Consider the following 24494-nt stretch of genomic DNA (forward strand, 5'->3'; position numbering starts at 1 on the left):
ACAGTTATTCAAGACTACAGTGAAATAAATAACCCAGGCCTTCAGTCTACTGGGGTCCAAAAAGAATATTCAACCAATGGAGTTCTGCTAAAACTGGCATTATATAATCTCTGTAGCGTCTACCAGTGACTACCTGAGCATATGAATGAGTTGAAGCATTTGAATAAGTGAGAAACGTAAGCCCCCTCCCCTTAAAATAAAACAAGTTACAGTAATTAACCAAAACTTGAAGATATAAGCATAAATCATCCCTTGAAAGAAATTGTTGTAATTGCTTAACGTTCTTTAAAAATAAGCTGTTACAGCAACCTTTCTAGCATGATGCGCCATGGACAACTTGTCTTCAACCATCTAAATTACATCACTGTGTTAAGAAGGAAGTTCAAAATAGTAGGAGAATCCCAAAAGAGTTGAACAGGGGGCCCATAGAGGGCAATCCTAGAACAATGCACCTAAATATAGGCACTTAGATGTTGCCTGACTGAAGCATATTCTATAAAGGAAAGCAAGAGCCTACTTTCCTTAATTGAATACTAGTGTAACAGCTAACTGTATATACTCATCTGTAAGTCAATTTCATGGAAGTTTTGGGACTAAAAATGGACAGAAATTTTGTGACCCATTTTTAAGTTGAGGCCATAAACAATGGAACGAAGGAAACTACTGGTATTCTAGTACAAGACGCTGATACAATAACTGAGTAATATTTTTATTGATAAACACAAGGAACTTTACAACCTCTTCTATTAGCTCAAACCACGGGTTACACATTTCTTCTTGTGTTTCAGCAGTAACTGGTGTTACATTCCAGTTCAAGTCACACTGCCATTTTGGTTAGCTATAGTGCTAGACATTTAAGACCCTTCTTTGAGACAGGGTAATATAACAATCAAGCACACAATAGCAGTAAATTAGTAATTACCAGTAGGCCAACATGCTAGGCCTACAACTACTGATAATCTGCCATACATCTTTTATATTTCAGTCTTTTCAATCTTATTATCAATGTATCATACATAAATTATAGTCATTAGAATCTCTCAAAATTGGACTCATTGTCTGAATCATCAAATAGTGAAAATCAGTATCTGTGATGTCATCTGCATAAATGTCATTTTCATCATTGCTGTATGTGGTCAGTATTATTGCTATCCTCGTAGATCAGGTCATCCTCTGATCCTTCCATAGCATTGATCATTCCATGATTTCTGATGGAATTGAAACCCATAGATTTTTGACCCATCCTGTTTCATCAAAGTCCCTTCTTTTTGTCAATTGTGTTTGACCCGAGCACATTCATTCTTGCCACATACTGTGCAAATTGTCCTTGAAAGGTTTATTAATACAGACATCTAGCGGTTGAAGCATTGATGACAGTCCACATGGTATAACCGATAAAGTAATCACCATTTTCTTTGCCTCATCTTTAACATCATCTGTTATATGTGCATGAAACATATCCCAAACCAATAGCAAGGGTCTCTCCCAAAGTGCAGCACCTAGCTGTGTATATTTTCATTCCTTCCACATCCATCCAACCCTTTGTTTAATTTGTATTATTTGTAGAAATTTTAAACTTAAATCGCAAAGATAAATATCAACAAAATAAGAAAAAGAAAAAGGAGGAAAAGTTTAGTCCTGCCACTTAGTCCACATGAAAAGAAGGCATGAGCAATTTACTAAACCTGAGAGTCAGTTACATAAAGAAAAAAGTAGGAAAAGTTGGAATAGCACCTACATCTTTAAACCAGGGGTGACCAACCTTGGCCCTCACTTGATCGAGCTTTCAGGATTTCCCCAATGAATATGCATGAGATCTATTTGCATACAATGGAGGCAGTTCATGCAAATAGATCTCATGCATATTTATTGTCTTTTGACTAACGATAACAGTTCTAAGAATTTAACAACTGCTTTCTAAATATAAGCAAAACAAATTCTTAGAACTGTTATCATTAGTCAAAAGATTATTAATTGATCATAACAGGACATTAAACGACACTCCAGATTGAGGATGCATATTTATTGGGGAAATCCTGAAAACCTGACTGGATTGAGGCCCTCGAGGACCGAACTTGGACAACCCTGCTTTAAACCCTACTAACATTTGTACTATCGCATAGAAGACCATCTATCCAAAAAGCAGCGTAGCTGAGAGGGCTCAAACAAATGATATATAGTATTATCTATCTTCAAAAACACAATTGCAAGGAAACCTTAACTGATAACTTTTCCCCAAGGCCAATACCTCTTGTCTCATAAGTAAAAATGTTTTTCTTCTCTCCTGTGTCCATCTGGAAATATCTGCTTTTTCTCCCAAGTATGTGACTGAGGTAGCTTGTCTTAAATACATTCTAATAAAGCTTTTTTTATCTTGAAGAAACACAAAAGATAGCAGGAGGGTAACGCTAAAAACTAAATCCTCCGAGAACTTTTCCAAAAGAGTTCTGCTGCTATTGGCCCTTTCAGTTTTCCCACCAATGTAAACTAAACCATAAAAAAATATAGTTTTTGTAAGGGTGCCAAACCATATTTTGGATACTTGAAAATTTCCTTCCAAAATGTATAAAAAGTATCTCGAGGACAACTTAGTTTAACAGATGGAAAATTCATCATCAATCTTAAATGTAAAGATCTAGCTCCATCTTCCAAGTTTTCAATCTTTCAATGGCATCCTGTGGCAGCTTACTTTCAACTTTTTAATTTTTTAACCAAGTAGCAGAGAGCTGCTGCATGACCATCTAAGACACTATCTTGGTCACGCCCCCATCCAGCCCTTTGGATGTGCGCGGACAATTATGCCTGGTGGCACTTTTAAGTTTTTGGGCATCGTTTTTCTTAGAAAAATTATGACATGCTGTAGCTTTGTTTCATCAGCCTGGCAAGACATGACAACTGTAAATTTTTTTCCATGGCCAGTTTTTATCAGCATGGTCTTATGCCCCATATATGCAACAGTGAGGTTGCCAGACATATCGAATGTCTCAAACGTATTGTTGATATTACACAGATCATAGTTATGTCACATATGCTATTTAATAATAAATTTATGAAAGTAACTTTCTGGTTCAGTTCTTTGGGAAGCTTTTATGATAATTTAGCGCACTGGGGAAGGCACAAGTCATGTAAACAATCGATGCCATAATTGATGCTATCCCTTCAATGCCTTTATAATACTTTTCCATTGCGATTAGAAGGGCCTGTATCTGAATGCTTGATCATGTGACTATCTAGCCATTTTGTCGTCATCCAGTACTTTGAAATGGCGTAATTTTGAAATGTAATGCCTTCTTTGATTTTTGACATTTCTTCCAGTGCCACCTTATTTTTTCTCTAGTCTCTAACTTGTTTTTCACTGATGCCAAATTTTCTAATGGCGCCTAAATTATTGGTGGCCTCTCCTTCTCCTTTAACTTTAAGTTTGAATGCCGCAGTGTAAGCTGACCACATCTGTTTTTCAGCCCTTATATGAATTATTTTCCTGCATCACAAGAAAATTAACCTAAGTAACTTGTCCCTCTCGCTTCCCTACCTCCCTCAGTCCAACATCTTTCCATTTCTCTCTTTCCAGGTCCAACATCTCCATCTCTCTCTCTCTCTCTCCCCTGTGTCCAACAGTTCTCTCTCTCTCTCTCTCTCTCTCTCTCTCTCTCTCTCTCTCTCTCTCTCTCTCTCTGTCTTCCCTTCCTCTCTCTCCGAGTTAACATCTCCCTCTCTCTTCTCCCCTCACCCTCCCCAGGTCCAACATCTTTTCCTCTCTCTCTCTTCCCTTCTTTCCTCCCTCCCTCAAACTTGCCTTCTATCGCACTGCTTTTTAACCTTTTATATATTTCAGGACACACTTTCAAGTTCACTTGATCCTGTGGCACACTAAGATGAATTTGGTTGGGTTGGGGGGGGATTGATTTTCTTAGCACTACGGGGATTTATAGAAAACTGAGGCATGAACACTTGCACCAGCTATAGAGTTGATCTAACTGCCTGAGCCTAAATGCTGGAGATACATTCTTAACTTATAGTATCCTATAAATTACACACATAAGTGTGAGCCCCCCCCCCCCCCGCCCACACATACACACTTGCTCTGCCCATTTTCCACTTACATGTGTGCTATTTGCAAGATATGTGCTATGTAAGATATGTGTGTATTTACAGAATAGTGCTTACGTGGACTTATGGCAGTTATACATGTGCATGTGCACATATACATGTATGTGCGCTATTATAATCATGTATACACATGTTAGCATCAACTTTTGTAGAATTACTCCCATAAGTCTGCTGTGTTTTTCAAAGACTATTATCTTATATTCAGGTCATGACTGCTTTCAAACCAGATGAGACCGGAACTGATGCTTCCAAGGATATACATCTTTTCAAATAAATAAAGTATAGCTTTCACAAGAAAACCAATTGTGTATCATCCATGTGGATGCTGTCAGTTTTCTAAAAAGAAACCAAAAATGTATCAAAAGGCTGAGGGCACAAGTTAAATAACACAGTGGATAAGTCTGAACTTTGTGGAACGTTTACACAAATTGACTTCCAAAAAAGAAAGGACCTGTACAGTGTGTTAAAACAAAACAAATCCAATCCAGGTTACGGTGGCAAAAACCGAAAGCTTGCAATCTGGCCAGAATTGTAGAATGACTCAGAGTATCAAATGAGACTGAGATTTAAAAAAAACAACCCAAAAAATAGTAACAAACTGTCTATATTGTCCTCCCTTTGAATCCCAGACTGAAAAAGATCAGGGAGCCTGTTATGGGTCTATGACCCCTTGTAACTGCAAGAATTCATACATTATTCAAGAACCTTACTGACGAAAAGAAGGCTGGCAATAGGCTGATAGGTAGAAAATAGAGACCAAATGGAAAGTGGAAACACACCAGAACAGTCATAGTAACACACCAGAAGAAGAATAATCATCCACAAGAAGGGATTAGGAGAAACAATTTTATTAAGAGACCCAACACGGCCCGTGTTTAGGTGTGATGCCTGAGTCAGGGGACTAGAAAACATATAAACATTAATGAACTTAAAAAATGTTATATGGAACCAAAAAACTTAGCGATGCTCAAATGGCATCTCCAGTAATTAGGAAACAAAGCCAGTGCTGGGTGGACTTCTATCACCTGCGCCCTGATCATGGCTGGACAGATCTGGATAGGCTCGGGTGGGGCTTTGATAACAGCTTCAGTAGTTGGGGAATAAGGCCAGTGTAAAGCAGACTTTTACGGTCTGTGCCCTGAAAATGGCAAGGACAAATCAAGATCAAGTATGCATATGCTGTGAGTTTATCTTGTTGGACAAACTGAATTGGCTATAAAGGTCTTTATCTGCCGTCATCTACTATGTTACTATCCCCTGGATTGGTTCTAGGTCAGTTCCCACCTGGACAGTTCCCACCCACCAATTCCCATCTGGACAATTCCTGCCTACGACAATTCCCACTGAACCAATTCCCACCCATAACCCCCCAAAATACAAAACACACTAGGACAAATAATCTCCCTCCCTTTTCTCTTCCAGGTCATTTAAGAGGTGCCAGTTCAATGTGGTGCTGTAAAAGCACCATTTCTACACATGGAAGTGCCACCACTTCCATGTGGTAGTGGCTGGTTCGTGTTGCTTATTTTTTACACGTGTTTATTTGTAAAATGGCTGTTTTTGCTGTACCTGCTAGCATGCTAGCCATCATGACTGCAGATATACAGTTGCCCCAAAAACAGCACCTGAAGAGGTGGCATTACCGTATTTTTCGGACTATAAGACGCACTCCCCCCCCCCCCCCCAAATTTGGGAGGAAAATGGGGGTGCGTCTTATAGTCCGAATGTAGTTTTAAAAGCACCATAATTCCATTTTGCAAGGTCCCTCCCTTGCTCCTTCGCTTCGTTTTGCAAGGTCCCTCCCTCCCTCGCTTCGTTTTGCAAGGTCCCCCCTCGCTCCCTCCAAATTTTAAAAGAAGTTTTACCTGGTCGTGGTTGCGGCAGCAGCAGCAGCAGCAAAAAGGTGCACGCTGGGCACCTCAGTTTTCCGTTCTGACGTCTCTCTCAGCTCTGGTCCCGCCCTCAAGGGGCGGGACCAGAGTAGAGAGAGAGAGAAAGATGTCAGAACGGAAGACTGACGCGCCCAGCGTGCATGTTTCTTGCTGCCTCGACCACGACCAGGTAAAACTTTTAAAATTTGGAGGGAGCGAGGGAGGGGGGACCTTGCAAAATGGAGGGAGGGACAGAGGGAGGGAGGGGGCCCCCTGGAAAACTGAGAGATCGGGGGCCCTGCATTCGGACATGACGCACCGGACCATAAGACGCACCTAGGTTTTAGAGGAGGGAAAAAGTGTGTCTTATAGTCTGAAAATTTTTTTTCCTATTTCCCTCCTCTAAAACCTAGGAGCGTCTTATGGTCCGGTGCGTCTTATAGTCCGAAAAATACGGTAATTACAGCGGCTCTACCAGCAGTAAAGTAGCAAGGCCATGACACAAAAATAAAACCCAATTGCACTTTACAATCCCCTTTCTTCCCCTCCAACATCATCCAACACCCCATCCAACAGCCCCCCAGACATCATCAGCTTCCTTAACAGTTCCCCCCCTCAACAGTACCCTCAACACCATTCCCCTTGAGATTAACCCTCCAAGTAGGTAATCATCCCTCAAGAGACTACTCCTGAACAAAGGTGACTCTCAAGTTGAAGGATCCCCCCTCAGCAAAGTATGACCCTCTCCTACCCCAGCCTCCCCCCCCCCCCCCCCCAGCCCAGAGTTCTCCCTGGTAGTCTAGTGGATGGGGAAGGAGCGATCCACCTTTGCTGCTCTAGATTTACAATGGCATTGATGATAAGGACACATAAAGGAATAAACGGAGTGACTCAGCAAGCAGAATATGAGGAACTGATATTTAGTATTATTTTAAGTGGACAGGAGAGGCTCCTGCAGCTTGAACTAAGCTGAATGGGCCGGTATTGCCCATGTAGAGCTCAGGCAGTTCAGGAGTGGAGTCGGAGAGATATCTGCAGTTATGCCAGCTTTGGCATTTCCAGTGGGGGACCAATAAAAGGCAGTCCTATCTTTCAGGTGCCAGCACTGAATAACAACCAGGACGTGCACAACCCAGTTCACCACCTGACTCTGGATATTCAAAGTCGGGGCCTGGGAATGGTCCCCGGCATTGAATATCCTGGCTTAATTCTGCCTGCAGTTGTCAGCAGCTTAAAAACCACTCATTGCCATGGGCTGAATATCAAATGTCCTCAAGTGGACCAGTCAAAGCCCAGAATTGACTCTTATAGGAAAACCATGGCAAGTCCGCAGAAGATTACTGGCCAACTTGTAAGAGCTTTAGCCATTCTGGCAAGAATAATTGCACCATTTTGCTGGACAAAGTTGATAGACATTTATCCTAAGCTATTTAAAGGTTATTATCAATTGCTGTAAAAGGGGCTTCTGTCAAATATTGAGTTAAGGTATGTGAACACTTGTGCCAAGAAAGACTTTATTTTCTTAATCTGTTTTGATTAGAACTGTTTTGCAATCGTTCCATCATCTGGATTGACATGTATGTTGTGTTACTCAGTGAAACCAATTCCTACTTTAATGCCTTTTGAGTTGTGTTTTTTTAGAAGCAGCATATGAAACATGTACAAGAGTGTGAAGACTTTTACAAAGCACTGTAAAGCCTGTGCATTGTACATGCCACATTTCTGAACATTGTTTACATCTGTAAATGTCACGTTACTTAAGTACATAAGTATTGCCATACTGGGAAGGTCCATCAAGCCCAGCATCCTGTCTCTAACAGTGGCAAATCCAGGTCACAAATACCTGACAAGATCCCAAAAAAGTACAAAACATTTTATACTGCTTATCCCAGAAATAGTGGATTTTCTCCAAGTCCATTTAATAATGGTCTATGGACTTTTCCTTTAGGAAGCCGTCCAAACCTTTTTTAAACTCCGCTAAGCTAACTGCCTAACCACATTCTCTGGCAACAAATTCCATAGTTTAATTACACGTTGAGTGAAGAAAACTTCTCTGTTGAACTATCCTTGTAATATTGCAGGTTTCTGTGCCAGATGTGATGGTGCCCAACAGCATACTGTTGCCAACAACTGCTTCAGAAAAATCTGAGCGGGACACTCCTGCAACTACTACAGTGGAAGGTTCTGGAAATTCTTCAGGTATGGAGGCAATTTGAGAGTGCTTGTGCTGGATTTGGACTTTGGGGTACTTTACACCTGTGAGCCTGCAAGACAATTTTCAGATGAGCTCACTGGGAAGTTTCTCTTTCAACTTTTGGAGACGCCTGACCTCGTAGGTTCTTTAATATCTGCAGGGTTTGCACCTGCTTTACAGCAAGTGCAAAGTCATCCCTGCAAATCACATTCAGAAATGTCCCCTTCCCTACTCCAGTCCCTTCCCTTTATGGCATGGGCAAAAGTATACACAGAAAGGCAGGGCAGTTTTCATCTGCCACTAATACTTATGTAACTGCTTAGAAATCTAAGCAAAATCATTAAGAATTATTGACACCTGAGCAAGACATCATTAATATTAATAACTGACTAGCTAAACCAATGTTTCCCAAGTCTATCCTGGAGCACCCCTGCACCAATCATGTTTTCAGGTTATCCACAATGAATATACATGAGATCAATCTAAATATTTCTTGTGGATATCCTGAAAACCTGACTGGCATGGGGTTACTCCAGGACCAGCTTGGGAAATGCTGAGCTAAGCAACCTGGTGGTCGATATTCAATTTAAACAGCCAGAAGCAGTTTATGGGTCTTTAAATCGCTTGTCCAGGACTAACCGGAATAAAGCGGCTGAAAATACCCAGTTAGCACCTAAGTTGAAACTGGCTATTTAGTGGGCAGTCTGTGGTAGAGTCGAAACTTATGTGGCTAAGTGCCAATATTCAACGCTTAACCACATAAAGTAACTCAAGGGCCTATCAAATATTGGGTAAACAAATAATCCATAGTCATAAATACTGAGCAACAGGTAATATGTCAGATATCTGTTGATAATTTGTTCCATAGCTCTGGACCTCATCCTACTAAAGATCTGTACCTGCTAAACAACCTTTTGCCACACCGAAACTGAGTGTATATTCAACCTCACTTCCTGGATGGAATGAAGTGCTCTAGTTGCTCAGTAAAGAAAGACCATATTTTTGGAGATAGTCAGGAGCTAATCCACATAAATTTTTGAAAGACATCAACAGCTTACTTAAACTGAATTTTCACCTGAAACGGCATCCGATGCAATCTAATCAAAAGGGGGGTAGCATGATAAACAGATCTACCCCCCCTCCCAAAAAAAATAAGTTTAGCCATTGCATTTTACACACGCTGTAAACATTGAATTTGTGAGTCAGGTGGACTCAACAGAACAATGTTGCAATAGTCTAATTGACATATAATCAATATTGCTGCACAGTTCTCAAGTGAGAAGAATTGAAAAATGGTTTTATTCTTTGAAGGAGCTTAAGTTTAAAGAAAGCTTTCCGGACTACTTCATTTATATGTCTCTCCATACTCAGAGGAGACTCTAAGGTTACTCCTAGAATTTTAATACTAGTTTGAAAAGAAATCTCGGGGATGCCAACCTTATTGTAGAACATGGTATCACTGTATCCTTTCCCTCTCACCCATAAGATGTTCGTTTTACTGGAGTTAATTTTCAAGTAATTCATAAACATCCACTGGGAAATTCTATTGAATACTCTAGTCATCAAATCTATGGTTTCTTGAAATTTAGTGACACTTGAAATGATAAGGTGATATCATCAGCATAGGAAAAGTAGGTTATTTTGAGTGATCTAAGTACCTGATGTAATTCACTTAAGTAAACATTAAAAAGAATAGGGGTAAGTGGAGAATCCTGTGGTACTTCCTGACCCTGCACTATGGCTTTCACAAAGAACTGTTCCAGATAACTTGTAAAGTATGATGTTGTAGAATCCAGAAAACCACCTTAGAACTGTTTCTGAAACTCCTATATGGGCTAGTCATCCAGAAAGGATTTTGTGATTAACCAAATTGGAGCGAAAGCCTGACTGTCTATTATCCAGTATTTGGTAATGAAAAAGTCCTGTAATTGCATCTCCACCACCACCTCCACCATCTTAGCCAGAAATGGAATATTTGCCACTGGCCTATAATTTGAACAAAGACCCTGGTCCACATTTGATCCCTTCAATAATGGAGTTAACAGGATACAGCCCAGTTGAGCCGCCATATTACCGTCCCTCAAAATTTGATTTACTAAGTCGGTAAGGATAGTAACAAAATATGAAGGGAGGCATTTCAGAGTATATGTCAGACACGGATCTAATTTACAGGAACTTTTAGCGAAGTTGGTACATAACTTCCCATTCAATGTTTTATCCACCAATGAAAAGGAATTCCAAAGCTGATCAACAGGAATGTCATCAGATTGTATTACCCCTGCAGCTGGTTCTATGATATCACTCTCAACGACCTCTAAGGCCTGTTCACCTTATGTAGTTAAGTGCTGAATATTGCACTTAACTGCATACGTTTTAATGGCCAAGTATAACCAAATAGTCCAATACTAATGCCCAAACATTACCTTTAGCATTAAAATCTGGAGATAAAGCTGGCAGTGGCCAAAAAATGCTGATCAGCACTGCCTAAATATCTACCCTCTAGTTGTTAGACATGTTTGCAGTACAACTCAGGATACTTGAAGGTAAATGTGTCTATCTATTTGAGCATTTGTTATGGGTTTTCTTTTTTGTTGACAGATTGGACAGCATATATGAACTACTACTATTTATCATTTCTTAGTGGTACACAAACATGTAAGAGACAGTCCCTGCTCGACAGAGCTTACAGTCTATTCAGAACAGACAAACAGGAATGATTAAAACAGGTGAATAAGGGGTTAAAAGTAGCCTTTTAAAAGTTGGATCACTAGCCTGAATTTGAATAATCATTGGGATTACTTCTCTCTATATGCTAGTATATATTCGTCCCAGAGTTGTATTCTCTTTTCCGGAAGTTTATCAGCTTCCTTGCACCTACTGTTACTCTATTTTCCGCTCTGTATATATTCCCGGAGTTGGTACTTTGCTCTCCGGAACCTGTAAGCCACATTGAGCCTACTGCTACGCGGGAAAATGTGGGATACAAATGTAATAAATAAATAAATAAAATACTGATTTGTTGAAATATTTTCAGTAAAAACTGTGGTATATTTTTATGACAAATAGGAATCATGTTATACTAAAATGTATAGCACAACCTTGGGTTTAAAGCTTACCCTATAATCTGGGACTCTGGCATCCCATGATTCCATGACTATGGGAAGGCTGTTAAATCTGACCAGTCCCGCAGGAATGCCTCCTTGTCCATGTCCAATTGGCATGGGAGACTGGGGAACTAGTGTAAATATCAGCAGGGTTAGCAGCTTGCCCCCCACTCCCCTTCCCCCCTCTCCCCCAGCAATGACACAGTCTTCATTAAACTGAGAGCATAACAGCAGTGCTGTGCCTCGGGCTGCTTACTCTTCTATGCAGTTCAGAACCAGAGTGCATGCTTTGTACTATGAGGCACTTTGATGTCCCCAGCAGGTCAAAATGTGCACTCTGACCTGGGTTCCTTAGAAGTAGCAACCCAAGATATAGTGCTGCTGATATATTGTACTTTTAAGGAAGCTTAGATCAGCACACGAGGTGGGGAAGAAGCTGGAAGAAGGATTACGTATGGACAAAATAGGTTGAAAGTGAGAGTGATGGGAAATAGGGGAAGCAGTGGGGAGTGTACATGGAAAGTGGAAGGGGATGTGGGTTGTAGGTGCATGTGTAGATTAAGGGGGAAAGGGGAAGGAAAATCAGGGAAAGTCAGATTGTGCATGTGAGAATTATAGGAGTGTTAATGTAAGAGAGTGTGAAGCATGTTGGTGTATTTAAAAAAAAATAAAGGGTATGAGAATGGATCCATCCTCTTCCCCCTTCCCCCACTCCACCTCTGATTCAGGATTTCCCTTTAATTGCTCCACATTTACACAATTTCAGACCTTCGTTCCCCTTCTTTCTCCTCTATCTGCTCCTTATTCCCTTCTTTCCCTCCTGTCCCCTCTCCATTACCTATCCTTCTTTCCCATCTCCCGAGATCAGCTTCTTATTCCCTATATCCCATCTCTTACCCCTGTTCTCTGTCCTGCTTCTCCTCCTTTTTCAGCATTGATCACTAATATCCTTTTCTCTGCCCAGAAAGCACGTTTTTATATGTATTGTACACATTTACATTCTATAATATGCAAATCTATGCAAGTGTAGATGTGGAACATAATTTCACAGAATCTTGAAAAAATCAACCACAGGAAATGGGGGACTGTCACTGTATCCATGCCCTTAACGGCTGAAGTAGCATGACTTGCTGTAATTCTAGATCAATACAACAAATCTGATACTGCTCCAGGTGTTTATTATCTACAGCAAATTACATGCAGACAGATTGATTTCCTTCCCAAAAGACTCACCATCAGAGTGAATGCCTGTGGCAAGGGTAGATATTGTCACTCAGTCACTTAACTAAGGATATAGCTAGTATCTTTTGCTGAACTCAGGTTACCTCTTGCTTAACTTATTCCTTTAGCCATTAGTCTACTCCCACGCCTATTTAGATAAGTTAATCAGTTGGAACTAGTTGTTCCTGCTGATATTTATTATACTGATTAAATTGTGCAATTGACATAAAGGGGGCAATTCTATAACTGGGCACCTCCATTTAGGCTCCCAAGGATGCAATGTGAGTGCATATTCCATAATGGCATTTGGATGCCCAAATTGCATTATAGAATACTAACTGGTATTGGCTTGTCTAACATTTACATGTCTACAGTTGTTCCAGTCATAGGTCTGGCATAATTGCAGTCATATATATGTGGCAGGGCAACATGTAAGTTACATATATTCTGTAAGTTACACATGTAAGTGGAAGCCACCATGCTCTGCCCATATATACGGCCCTCCTTACTACATGTGCCCTTACAGAATAGTGTTTAGTCACCCTCCTAGCACTTATACTCATACAGTAAGGGCCAGGATCTAAAGTCAGAAAACAACAAGGCAGGTGATCTGCCAAATCCAATGTGGAAGGTATAACAAAGAGGCAGATCTTGTAACAAATACTCAGGAAAAAAAAACATCCCAGGTTTTCAATCATCTGTGCCCGACATGGCCATGTTTTGCCAAAGAAATTGGCAGAACAACATAGACTCATGGCAATATTTTGCAGCAAGCTGTAAGAGATGTCTTAAAAGCGATTCACTCTTCGTTAATAAAATTTTAGTGTCAGCTGCACTGCTCTGAACCAACGGGTGCCATACCCTCCCACCAGCAGGTAGAGGCAGAAAAAAACTGAAAACATCTCTTACAGCTTGCTCTACAATTTTGTCCTTTGTCTATATTGTTCTGCCCCCCCTGACACAGCCAATTACTTTGGTGAAACATGGCTGTGTCAGGCACAGATGATAGAAATCTGGGAATTTGTTACTGAATAAAGACTGTGTGTTTGTTACAAGATCTGCCTTTGTTTTATCTTCCAGGACCTGATTCTATACATGGTACCAAAAACAATTGGTGCTGAAAAAACCACACTTAGTTCTATTCTATAAACCTCACCTAAAGTTAGGCAAAGTTCATAGAATACACGTAGCAGCTGTCCTGAAACTAAAATTTAGGCACAGCCATTTATGCCAACTAAAACCTGGTGTAAATACCCACATCTTATTTAAGCGCAGATCGAGCATATTCTGTAACAGTGAGCATAATTTTCAGGAAAGCCCATAACCTTCCCATGCCCCTTCCATGACCAAGCCCCCTTTTACAGAATACACTTAGAAAGTCGCACAAGTAAATCCTAATTTGTGCCAGTTAGTACCAATAATTGCTTGTTAGCATCCAGTTATCGGTGCTGATTAGCTTGCTACACAATTAGGTTGTGTACGCAAATTGGCTACACATGCAGATTTGCACGCACAACTTCAATCGCTGTTTATAGAATCTGGAGGTAAGTGTATACTTTTAAAAGTAATAGTAGAGGTTAATGATTCTTTATCTGAAATGTTCAGGACCAGACACTTTTCAGATTTCAGAGTTTTTTGGGTTTTGAAATGATGAACAGCTGCGTAGCCAGACTTTCATTTTTAGCCCTGCTCCCACCCTATTGTCTGTGCTTATCACCCCCCAACCCCAATAACTTTGTCTGCTGGAAGGGATCTCCAAGCTCCACCAGTCAAAGAGGTCTTCCAAATCGGCACCTTGCCGCCATGCTGCCCCCCCCCCCCCCCCCCGCACGTTCAGTTTTTGCAGAACAGAACAAGCACAGGTTGGGGGCCAGCATGGCAGTGGCAACCGATAGAAAATTCCACCAGTTGAGGACCTCCTCGGCTGGCAGGACTTGCCAAAGCATCAGACACCCGGTGCTGGAATTCTTTAAGGTGACTTTAGGACTGAGTTTCACTTTTTAGTACAAATTAGTAATGCATCAACATTACAAAAAAAAAATCTTTTTTTGGAGCTTTTTTTGGGTTTTAGAATTTTGGATAAAATGTAGTGTACATGTATTCTGCAACTTCACAACTGCAAGTGCATATAAATGCAAGCGCCTAGGTATAGAACTGCCCATCACATGTCATAATAGTGTAATTAAGATGTTAATATTCAAAATGCACATATTTTCCAGTAACCTATTTTTTTAAATAATTAAAGTTTTATGAATCTTAGGGCCCTGTTTACTAAGGCGCATTAGCATTTTTAACGCACCTATGATTAGCGCACGTGCTAATTGTGTAGGCACCTACAGGGATATTGTAGGTGCATACACGGTTAACACACGTATATGGTTTACGCACGTTAAAAATGCTAAAGCACCTATAATGCAGCTTAGTAAACAGGACCCTTAGTTTGAAAGCACCAAAAAAAGGGGTTTAAAAAAAGGGGGCGTAATTTTTTTTTTAAGGCTATCTACCTGTTTATTTTAAAAATATCTTTGCTTTGTTTCTAACAGTTGAAGGTCCAATGGATGAAAAGAATACTCCAAGTAGAGATGATTCAAAGGCTGGGATAGAAATTAAGTCGGAAGATCAGAATCCACCAAAGGAATGTACAGACATACCTGAATGGAATAAAAGCAACAGCAAAGATGTAAAGAACTCAGAGTCCATACAGGATCAATTAAATGAACAGCAAAAAAGACAACTCTCGGTTTCTGATCGCCATGTCTACAAGTACCGTTGTAACCATTGTAGCTTGGCTTTTAAGACTATGCAGAAGCTTCAGATACATTCCCAGTATCATGCTATTCGGGCTGCTACCATGTGTAGCCTTTGCCAGCGTAGCTTCCGTACATTCCTGGCTTTGAAAAAACACTTGGAAACGGGCCACCCAGAACTCAGCGAGGCTGAAATTCAGCAGTTTTGTGCATCTATACCTGTAAATGGGGAACTTTGGGCAGAAAGTGAAAGTATTATGCCTGAAGATCATGCTTTGGAACAGGATATAGAAAGAGAATATGAGATGGATCAGGAAGGCAAAGCAAGTCCTGTTGGAAGTGACAGTAGCTCTATTCCAGATGATATGGGATCAGAACCAAAGCGGACTTTGCCTTTTAGAAAAGGGCCAAATTTTACTATGGAAAAATTTTTAGATCCATCTCGCCCATACAAATGTACAGTATGCAAGGAGTCCTTTACTCAAAAGAACATACTGCTGGTCCATTATAATTCTGTATCACATTTACATAAACTCAAAAAGGTTTTGCAGGAAGCATCAAGTCCAGTCCCTCAAGAGACCAATAGCAGTACTGATAACAAACCTTACAAATGTAGTATTTGTAATGTTGCATACAGCCAAAGTTCTACGTTGGAAATCCATATGAGGTCTGTTCTTCACCAAACCAAGGCAAGGGCTGCAAAATTAGAACCATCTACTAACATTTCTAATGGAAATACTGTAGCAGGGAGCACTAATAGCCCTACCCAAGGGGTATTAGAATTTACAAATTCATCCACGCTTAACAGCAAAGATATCCAGATAGATGCCAAAGAATTAAATAAGAAGCAAACTTCAGAAATACTAGCTGCTCAGCCTACCCATCACCTACCCCAGTCACCAGTACAGCTTCAAATGCAATTACAGCATGAACTGCAACAGCAAGCTGCATTTTTTCAGCCCCAGTTTTTAAACCCAGCATTTCTGCCTCACTTTCCCATGACGCCTGAAGCTCTGCTGCAGTTTCAACAGCCTCAGTTTCTTTTTCCATTCTATATTCCTGGGACAGAGTTTAGTCTGAATCCAGATATTGGTTTGCCTGGTTCTGCTGCATTTGGAATGCCTGGAATGGCAAGTATGGCAGGATCGTTTCTTGAAGATTTGAAGATGCAGATTCAAACACAGCACCAGGTTGGCCAAACACAAGTACAGCTACTACAACAGCAAGCACAACAGTATCAAGCTGTACAACCCCAGCTTCAGTCACAAAAACAGCATCACCAAGTTAACAGATTAATAAAACAGGAACAAAACAGCTTAGCAACTATAGAGGGCCAAATGATAAAGGATGCTCAGATCTATCAAGAAACAGAAGAAACATCTGAGAAACAAGAGAAGCCAAAGCAAGAATGTACTAATGACAGTGAAGTGTTTAAAGAAAACAAAGATATTAAGAAGCAAAAAACTTTAGAACCCACAATTCCACCACCTCGCATTGCTTCTGGTGCCAGAGGAAATGCAGCTAAAGCTTTGTTAGAAAACTTTGGCTTTGAGCTAGTTATTCAGTACAATGAAAATAGACAAAAAGTACAAAAAAAGAACAAAACTGGTGAAAGTGAAAATACTGACAAATTAGAGTGTGGTGCATGTAGTAAATTATTTTCAAACATTCTTATTTTAAAGAGTCATCAGGAGCATGTTCATGGACAGTTTTTCCCATGTGGAGAGCTAGAAAAATTTGCCCGTCAATACAGGGAAGCATACGATAAGCTTTACCCAATTGCACCATCTTCTCCAGAAACACCACCACCACCTCCTCCACCTCCACCACCGCCACCTCCCCCACCACCTGCTCCTCCTCATCCTTCTACTGTTAGCTCTACAAAAATTCGGAGCTCTACTCCTACTCCTTTGCAGGCTCCACCACCCACTCCACCTCCACCACCGCCACCACCACCTCCTCCTCCTCCTCCACCTCCACCTCCACCACCACCTTCAGCACCACCTCAAGTCCAACTTCCAGTTTCACTAGATCTTCCTCTCTTTCCTCCAATCATGATGCAACCAGTGCAACATCCTGCATTGCCTCCTCCACTTGCTCTTCAGCTACCACCAGTGGATAGCTTATCAGCAGATCTTACTCAACTATGTCAACAGCAGCTAGGATTAGATCCCAATTTTTTGAGGCATTCACAATTTAAACGTCCTCGAACAAGAATAACAGATGATCAGTTGAAAATTCTGCGTGCTTATTTTGACATTAATAATTCTCCAAATGAAGATCAAATTCAAGAAATGGCTGAAAAATCTGGTCTCTCACTAAAGGTCATTAAACATTGGTTTCGCAACACACTTTTCAAAGAAAGACAAAGAAATAAAGATTCACCATACAATTTTAATAATCCTCCAATAACAGTTCTAGAAGAAACTAGAATTGATCTACAGTCTTCTGTAGAATATTGCAAGAATGATGCATCTTTCAGCAAAAGGTCTTCTAGGACTAGGTTTACAGACTACCAACTTAGGGTCTTGCAAGACTTTTTTGATACAAATGCTTATCCAAAAGATGATGAAATTGAACAACTTTCAACAGTTCTTAATCTGGCTACTCGAGTTATTGTTGTTTGGTTCCAAAATGCACGTCAAAAAGCTCGAAAAAGCTATGAAAATCAATCCGAGGCTAAAGATAATGAAAAAAGGGAACTCACGAATGAACGCTACATTCGAACTAGCAACATGCAGTATCAGTGCAAAAAATGTAATGTTGTTTTTCCTAGAATTTTTGATTTGATTACACATCAGAAGAAACTGTGTTATAAAGATGAAGATGAAGAATGCCAAGACGAAAGTCAAACAGAGGATTCCATGGATGCTATGGATCAAACAATATTAAAGTATTGCACTGTTCCTGGTTCAACAGACATGCCAAAAACTTCAGCTGCCACTAGCACAAATCCAGGCTCTCGTTCTAGTACTCCAATAATGCCATCACCCAAATCAGAACTTGGGAAAACTTCCCCTAAACCTGACCTGCCAGCAGAAAAACCAAAGCAAATTGATACCACGCCTAATGTTCCTGCCACCAAACCAGTACATTCCATGTCAGCAAATTCTTCAGACCCGCATTCTTCAACACATCAGTCACAACAACACAAACAGTCTCATCAAGTAGGAAGGCCTCCATCTACATCTCAAACCACACCTATCCCGTCTAGTCCATTATCTCTGTCATTGGCTTCCCTGCAGAACAGTCTACCTCCTCAGTTGTTACAATACCAATGTGACCAGTGTTCTGTTGCTTTTCCAACAATTGAACTTTGGCAGGAGCACCAGCACATGCATTTCCTAGCAGCCCAAAACCAATTTATTCACTCTCATTTTTTAGAAAGGCCAATGGACATGCCCTATATGATTTTTGATCCTAATAACCCTTTAATAACAGGGCAGTTATTTGGTAGCTCTTTTGCTCAGAATCCCTCTCAAACAGGCTCCTCCCATACAACTCCATCTACAGTTTCTGGGTCACTTAAAAGAAAGATGGATGATAAAGAAGATAATAACTGCAGTGAGAAAGAAGGGGGAAACAGTGGGGAAGACCAGCACCGAGACAAACGTTTGAGAACTACAATTACCCCAGAACAACTTGAAATATTATATGAAAAATATTTGCTAGATTCTAATCCTACAAGAAAAATGCTAGATCATATTGCACGTGAGGTGGGCTTGAAAAAAAGAGTAGTGCAAGTGTGGTTTCAAAACACAAGAGCCAGAGAACGGAAGGGGCAGTTTCGTGCTGTGGGTCCTGCCCAGTCTCATAAAAGATGTCCTTTTTGTCGTGCATTGTTTAAAGCAAAGTCAGCTTTAGAAAGTCATATTCGCTCTCGGCACTGGAATGAAGGTAAGCAGGCGGGCTATAGTTTGCCTCCTAGTCCTTTAATTTCCATGGAAGATGAAAGTGAAAATCTTCAAAAATATGCATTCTTTGATTACCCACCATTGACAAAGAATGATCCTTTGAGTGAAAATGAATTGGCTTCTACAGTGTCAACACCTGTTAGTAAAACTGCTGAGCTGTCTCCAAAGAATCTTTTAAGCCCTTCTTCTTTCAAAGCAGAGTGCAGTGAGGACATAGAAAATTTAAATGCACCTCCTTCTGAAACCGGTTTTGATCAAAACAAAGCCGACTTTGATGAGACCTCATCAATTAACACAGCAATTAGTGATACTACAACAGGAGATGAGGGAAATAATGACATGGAGAGCAGCACTAATTTAAAGGATGCAAAATCTTTGGTGTCTCCCAAGGAACCAAGAGCTCTTGTCAGTGATATTTTGTTGAAAACAGCAACTACACCCACAAGTGACTGTTGCGATGAAAAATTACTGTTATCCTTAACAAGCCCATCAATTAGTTTTAGTGAAAAAGAAAGTGACTATGACCAAAGCATTTATTTAAATGAAAATGATTTTGATGATAATGCTGATCGTAGTGAAACATCAAGTATCGCTGACCCTAGTTCACCAAATTCATTTGGAAGTAATAACCCTTATAAATCTAAAAACAGTGATCGACCAGGTCATAAACGTTTTCGAACTCAAATGAGTAATCTTCAGCTTAAGGTCCTCAAGGCTTGCTTTTGTGATTATCGGACTCCAACCATGCAAGAATGTGAATTACTTGGAAATGAGATTGGTCTACCGAAAAGAGTTGTTCAGGTTTGGTTTCAAAATGCACGTGCAAAAGAAAAGAAATTCAAAATTAACATAGGGAAGCCATTCATGATAAATCAGAGTGATGATGACACAAAAATGCAGTGTTCGCTTTGTGGGGTAAAATATTCTGCACGTTTGTCTATCAGAGATCATATATTTTCTAAACAACACATTTCTAAAGTTAGAGAAACAATGGGAAATCAACTTGATCGGGAAAAAGACTATTTAGCTCCTACAACTGTTCGACAGCTGATGGCACAACAAGAACTGGATCGTATAAAGAAGGCCACGGATGTTCTAGGGTTATCAGTACAGCCACCAAGCATGATAGACAGCAGTTCTCTCCATGGCCTTAATCTGCCAGCAGCATATCCTGGACTCCCTGGCCTTCCTCCAGTTCTTTTACCTGGAATAAACAGCACATCCTCCTTGCCTGGGTTTCCCCAAAGTTCAAACAGTAAGTCATTAGAGTTGTGGTTCTCTGTTATTTCAGTATTCAAGTGTAAATCAGAATAATGTTTATTTTCATTGTTCTTGTTTGTACATTATTTACAGTGCCCCCGTTATAATTGATAGTTAACTAGACAGTGCTATTTATTTATGTATTTATGTAATATGCTTATACTGTAGCACAGCATTTGGGAGGGATTCCATAGTCATAAGCTAGTAAATTCACATTTTGTGTTCAGAATTGGATAGCATTTTCCAGTATGTCCCAGAGGGGGTATACAAACTTTGCACTCAAACCAGTCTTTTACTGTTCTTCAAAACAAATTGAACTGATTTGGGAGATATTTATACAGTGATATTAGGTACTTATTTCTTCTCATCAGTAGTAGAGATAATCCAGGGTTTTTTTTTGAGGGGGTTCTGCTAAATTGACTGCTAAAATTGACCCATGGACTCCAAGTTTTAATGAAAGAGCTCAGGTACTACACACCAATTCAGTCTTGTCATAGATTCTGTGAATGGTTGCAGGGGGTCTGGCTATTATGGGGTGGGTCCCTCAGTGATCACCCCATTCCTGAAGGGTGTCCTATCATTTGAGTACTGGCATCTTTTTTGTTAGAAGAAACGCACTAGATAAATCCTACACATATGTACTACACTAGCACAAATTTAAATATGTGTTCAAATTTGTCAGTCCATATTCAGTATGGGACCCTTATACTAATCCACGGTAGGGCTACTGCATGGGTTTCCCGTACCTGAAAATATTTTTCTATTTTCTAGCATGAGGGCATGGTGTAGGTGTGCCCAGCAGTAATCGGCCATTGCCATGTGCTATCGAATTACCGCGGGTTAGCAAGTGAGCCCTTACCGCCTGCTAAATAGGTGGCGGTAAGGGCTCAGGCAGTAAATTGTCATGCATCAATATTTTATTAGCGTATGGTCATTTACGACTTCCATTTAAAATGATAGAAATTACGGCTGCGGTAACAGGTGGCCTCGGCCTGTGGCAGTTTCATGCGCCCACACTACCACAGGCTACTTTTCACTGCAGCTTTGTAAAAAAGGACCCCAGTGAGAACAAGTTGTTTGGGTAAAAATATCTCTTTCATTGTGTATATTAGCTGTCTGAAAATTGCGCACTCTGTATGCAGTCAACAGTATGTTGGTAGTTCCTGCCTTTGGAGGGAGCCATTTCCAAGAGTAAGATTAAAGTAGAGAGTGCAACAAAACGCATACTTTTGTGTTAGAAACATATGAAGGTATCCACATTTTAAGGACCTTTAATGTAGTCAGAAATCCAACATATTGGATATGTGACTACATTAAAGGTCCTTAAACTTTGGATATCCTCGTTGTATTTGCCTCACTCCTTTGTTGTCATCTACACGTCCGTGAGGTTCTGCATTTTCTCCTCTTTCCTGTTTTTTTTTTTCACACAGTATATCCACCCACACTGCTTCCCCCTCTCCATCCCTTTTAAATTAGCTATGAAAAACATTACAAGAAATAAATCCCAAGGGCCTTCTATGCAATAAAGAAAATCCTGGCCAGTTTGAATCAACCAGTAAAGCTACCACCATTATTTAGTAACTTCCTTCAACCAGTTCCCTCCAATTTATTTGCACACATGATGTATCCACAGAATTTCCCTATAAACAGGCACAAAGTAGGGGTAGGAAGCACGGGTTTACAAATCAACAAGCAAAAAAATTAATATACTCATATCATTTTTTCATCTCAGAGCAAAACAAACTCCTTTCTCTGCCAGACACGTTCAGGGGAAATTTTATAGCAGGCGTCCTTACTTGTGTGGCAGTTCTGCATGTTGCACCAATTTTCTGAAATAAAGTATGTTCGTATTTTTCCCTTTTGAAAATTACCCCACAAAAAGTGCATGCACACGTTTATGCACAAATTGATCAGCTTATTTTACATGCATACACATATTTTCTAATGTCCAAACCTTTCTACTAACATGGCTCAAGGGCACATCTGGATCCGAAAACCCTTCCACCAGGAGCACTTCCACTCAGATAAATGTATGCATACACAGACTGTATGTACATAGAGGGTAATTTTATAAAATGAGTGTTAACATTTAAATACCAATTATGCACACAAATGATTAGAATAATGGCATATATAAGCATGTGTGCTCACATATGTATGAAATGTCAAAATTCTGCTTATGTGCTATTCTACAAATATTGGTACATCTTAGAAATTGTGTATTACAGGTGGGCATACATATAAGCAGAGCCTGGTCAGCACTCATACTCACACTAGTAACTTATAAATTACTATAAATGATTTGTGCATCCCCAGCATTTAAGTGCAAGTACTTACACCACCTCTGTGGCTGGCTTAAATGCTCTTGCCTAAATTATGGATGCATATCTCAGTGGTGTAACCAGACTCGCCATTATGAGTGGGCCCACAGTTAACATGAGTAGGACCTTTCAAAACTTCCTGCTCCTTTGTCCTACATATCTCTCCCTCTCCTCCACCCCCTCCCCCACACGACATCTGTCCCTCCCCAGCCCATGGCCTGGCAATTTCCCCTCTTTTTGAACTTCTCCTTCCCTGCTCTACTTCAGAACCATCACCGGTAGTAGCAGTGGTTCATATCCTCTGCTGCATCCCGCCAGAAAGGAAACAGGAATGATGTTAGCAAGGGCGGAATACGGGAGAGGGAAGCTTGCGAAACCAGCTCAGGGAGCAGATATGAATCACTACTGTGGCCTGCTACAGTTCTGAGGTGGAGCAGGGAAGGGGGGCGGTTTAGAGAGGGGGGGGGGGAATTGGGCCATGGATGGGGATGAGGCAGATGCCTGATCAGAAGGTGGTGGAGAGGAAGACAGTGGAGTGAGGTGGCTACTGCTGAAGGCGTTTTGGGTGTCTTGTTGGCCATTACACAGGATGGGCCTGAGCCAAGAATGGGTGAGCCTGTGTCAACCCAGGCCTGGGGTTACCATATGGCTCCAGAAAAAGGAGGACAGATTGAGCCAGTCTGGGTTTTACTTCCATTGCTTTAAATGGAATCAAAACCCGGACTGGATCAATGTGTCCTCCTTTTTTTGGAGCCATTTGGTAACCCTACCCAGGCCCACCCATAGCTTCACCACTGACGTAGTAGATGCCTACTTTTCTTTATAGCATATGCTCCAGTGAGGCACCGTCTAGGTTCACTGTTATAGAATTGCCCTGACGAACACTTGAACGCTTTACTTGGTCGTGTTTTTCTTACGACCAAGACACAAAAAGGTGCCCAAAATGACCAGATGACCACCTTAGAGAATCGGAGATGACCTCCCCTTACTCCCCCAGTGGTCACTTATCCCCTCCCACCCTCAAAAATATCTGCCAGCCTCGGATATCATACTCAGGTCCGTGACAGCAGTATGCAGGTCCCTGGAGCAGTTTTAGTGGGTGCAGTGCACTTCAGACAGGCGGACCCAGGCCCATCCCCCCTACCTGTTATGTTTGTGAAGGAAACCCACCACAAACCCACTGTACCCACATCTAGGTGCCCCCCTTCACCCATAAGGGCTATGATAGTGGTGTACAGTTGTAGGTAGTGGGTTTTGGGGGGGGTTGGGGGGCTCAGCACATAAGGTAAGGGAGCTGTGTACCTGGAAGCAATTTCTGAAGTCCACTGCAGTGCCCCCTAGGGTGCCCGGTTGGTGTCCTGGCATGTCAGGGGAACCAGTGCACTACAAATGCTGGCTCCTCCCATGACCAAAGGGCTTGCATTTCTTCATTTCTGAGATGGACATCCTTGGTTTCCATTATCGCTGAAAATCAAACGACCAAGTCTAGGGATGACCTAAATTTCAATATTTGGACGTACCTGACTGTATTATCGAAACGAAAGTTGGACGTCCATCTTATTTTGATAATACGGGTTTGCCTACCCCTCCATCGAGACATTTTGCGAGGACGTCCTCAACAAAACCTGGACGTCCCTTTTGATTATGCCCCTCTTTGTTTCCCACAAATCATGGCTTGCTTAGCCCTGAGATCCAATTTTTTTCTTATAAAAAGAGCTTTTTTCACAATTGAGCAGTTTGACTTCACTTTGG

General features: G+C 40.9%; 1 protein-coding gene across 1 annotated transcript in view; it reads left to right on the forward strand.

Moving 5' to 3' along the window:
- The window catches only part of ZFHX4 (zinc finger homeobox 4), a 414465-nt gene that overhangs the window by 325179 nt on the left and 64792 nt on the right, over nucleotides 1–24494 (forward strand). The window contains exons 8-9 of the mRNA XM_030215674.1: nucleotides 8063–8180; nucleotides 15044–20416. Coding sequence (XP_030071534.1) covers nucleotides 8063–8180; nucleotides 15044–20416 — 5491 coding nt within the window. The remainder of the gene's footprint in view (nucleotides 1–8062; nucleotides 8181–15043; nucleotides 20417–24494) is intronic.

The sequence above is a fragment of the Microcaecilia unicolor genome, chromosome 1, assembly GCF_901765095.1.
Source record: "Microcaecilia unicolor chromosome 1, aMicUni1.1, whole genome shotgun sequence".
Lineage (NCBI taxonomy): Eukaryota > Metazoa > Chordata > Amphibia > Gymnophiona > Siphonopidae > Microcaecilia > Microcaecilia unicolor.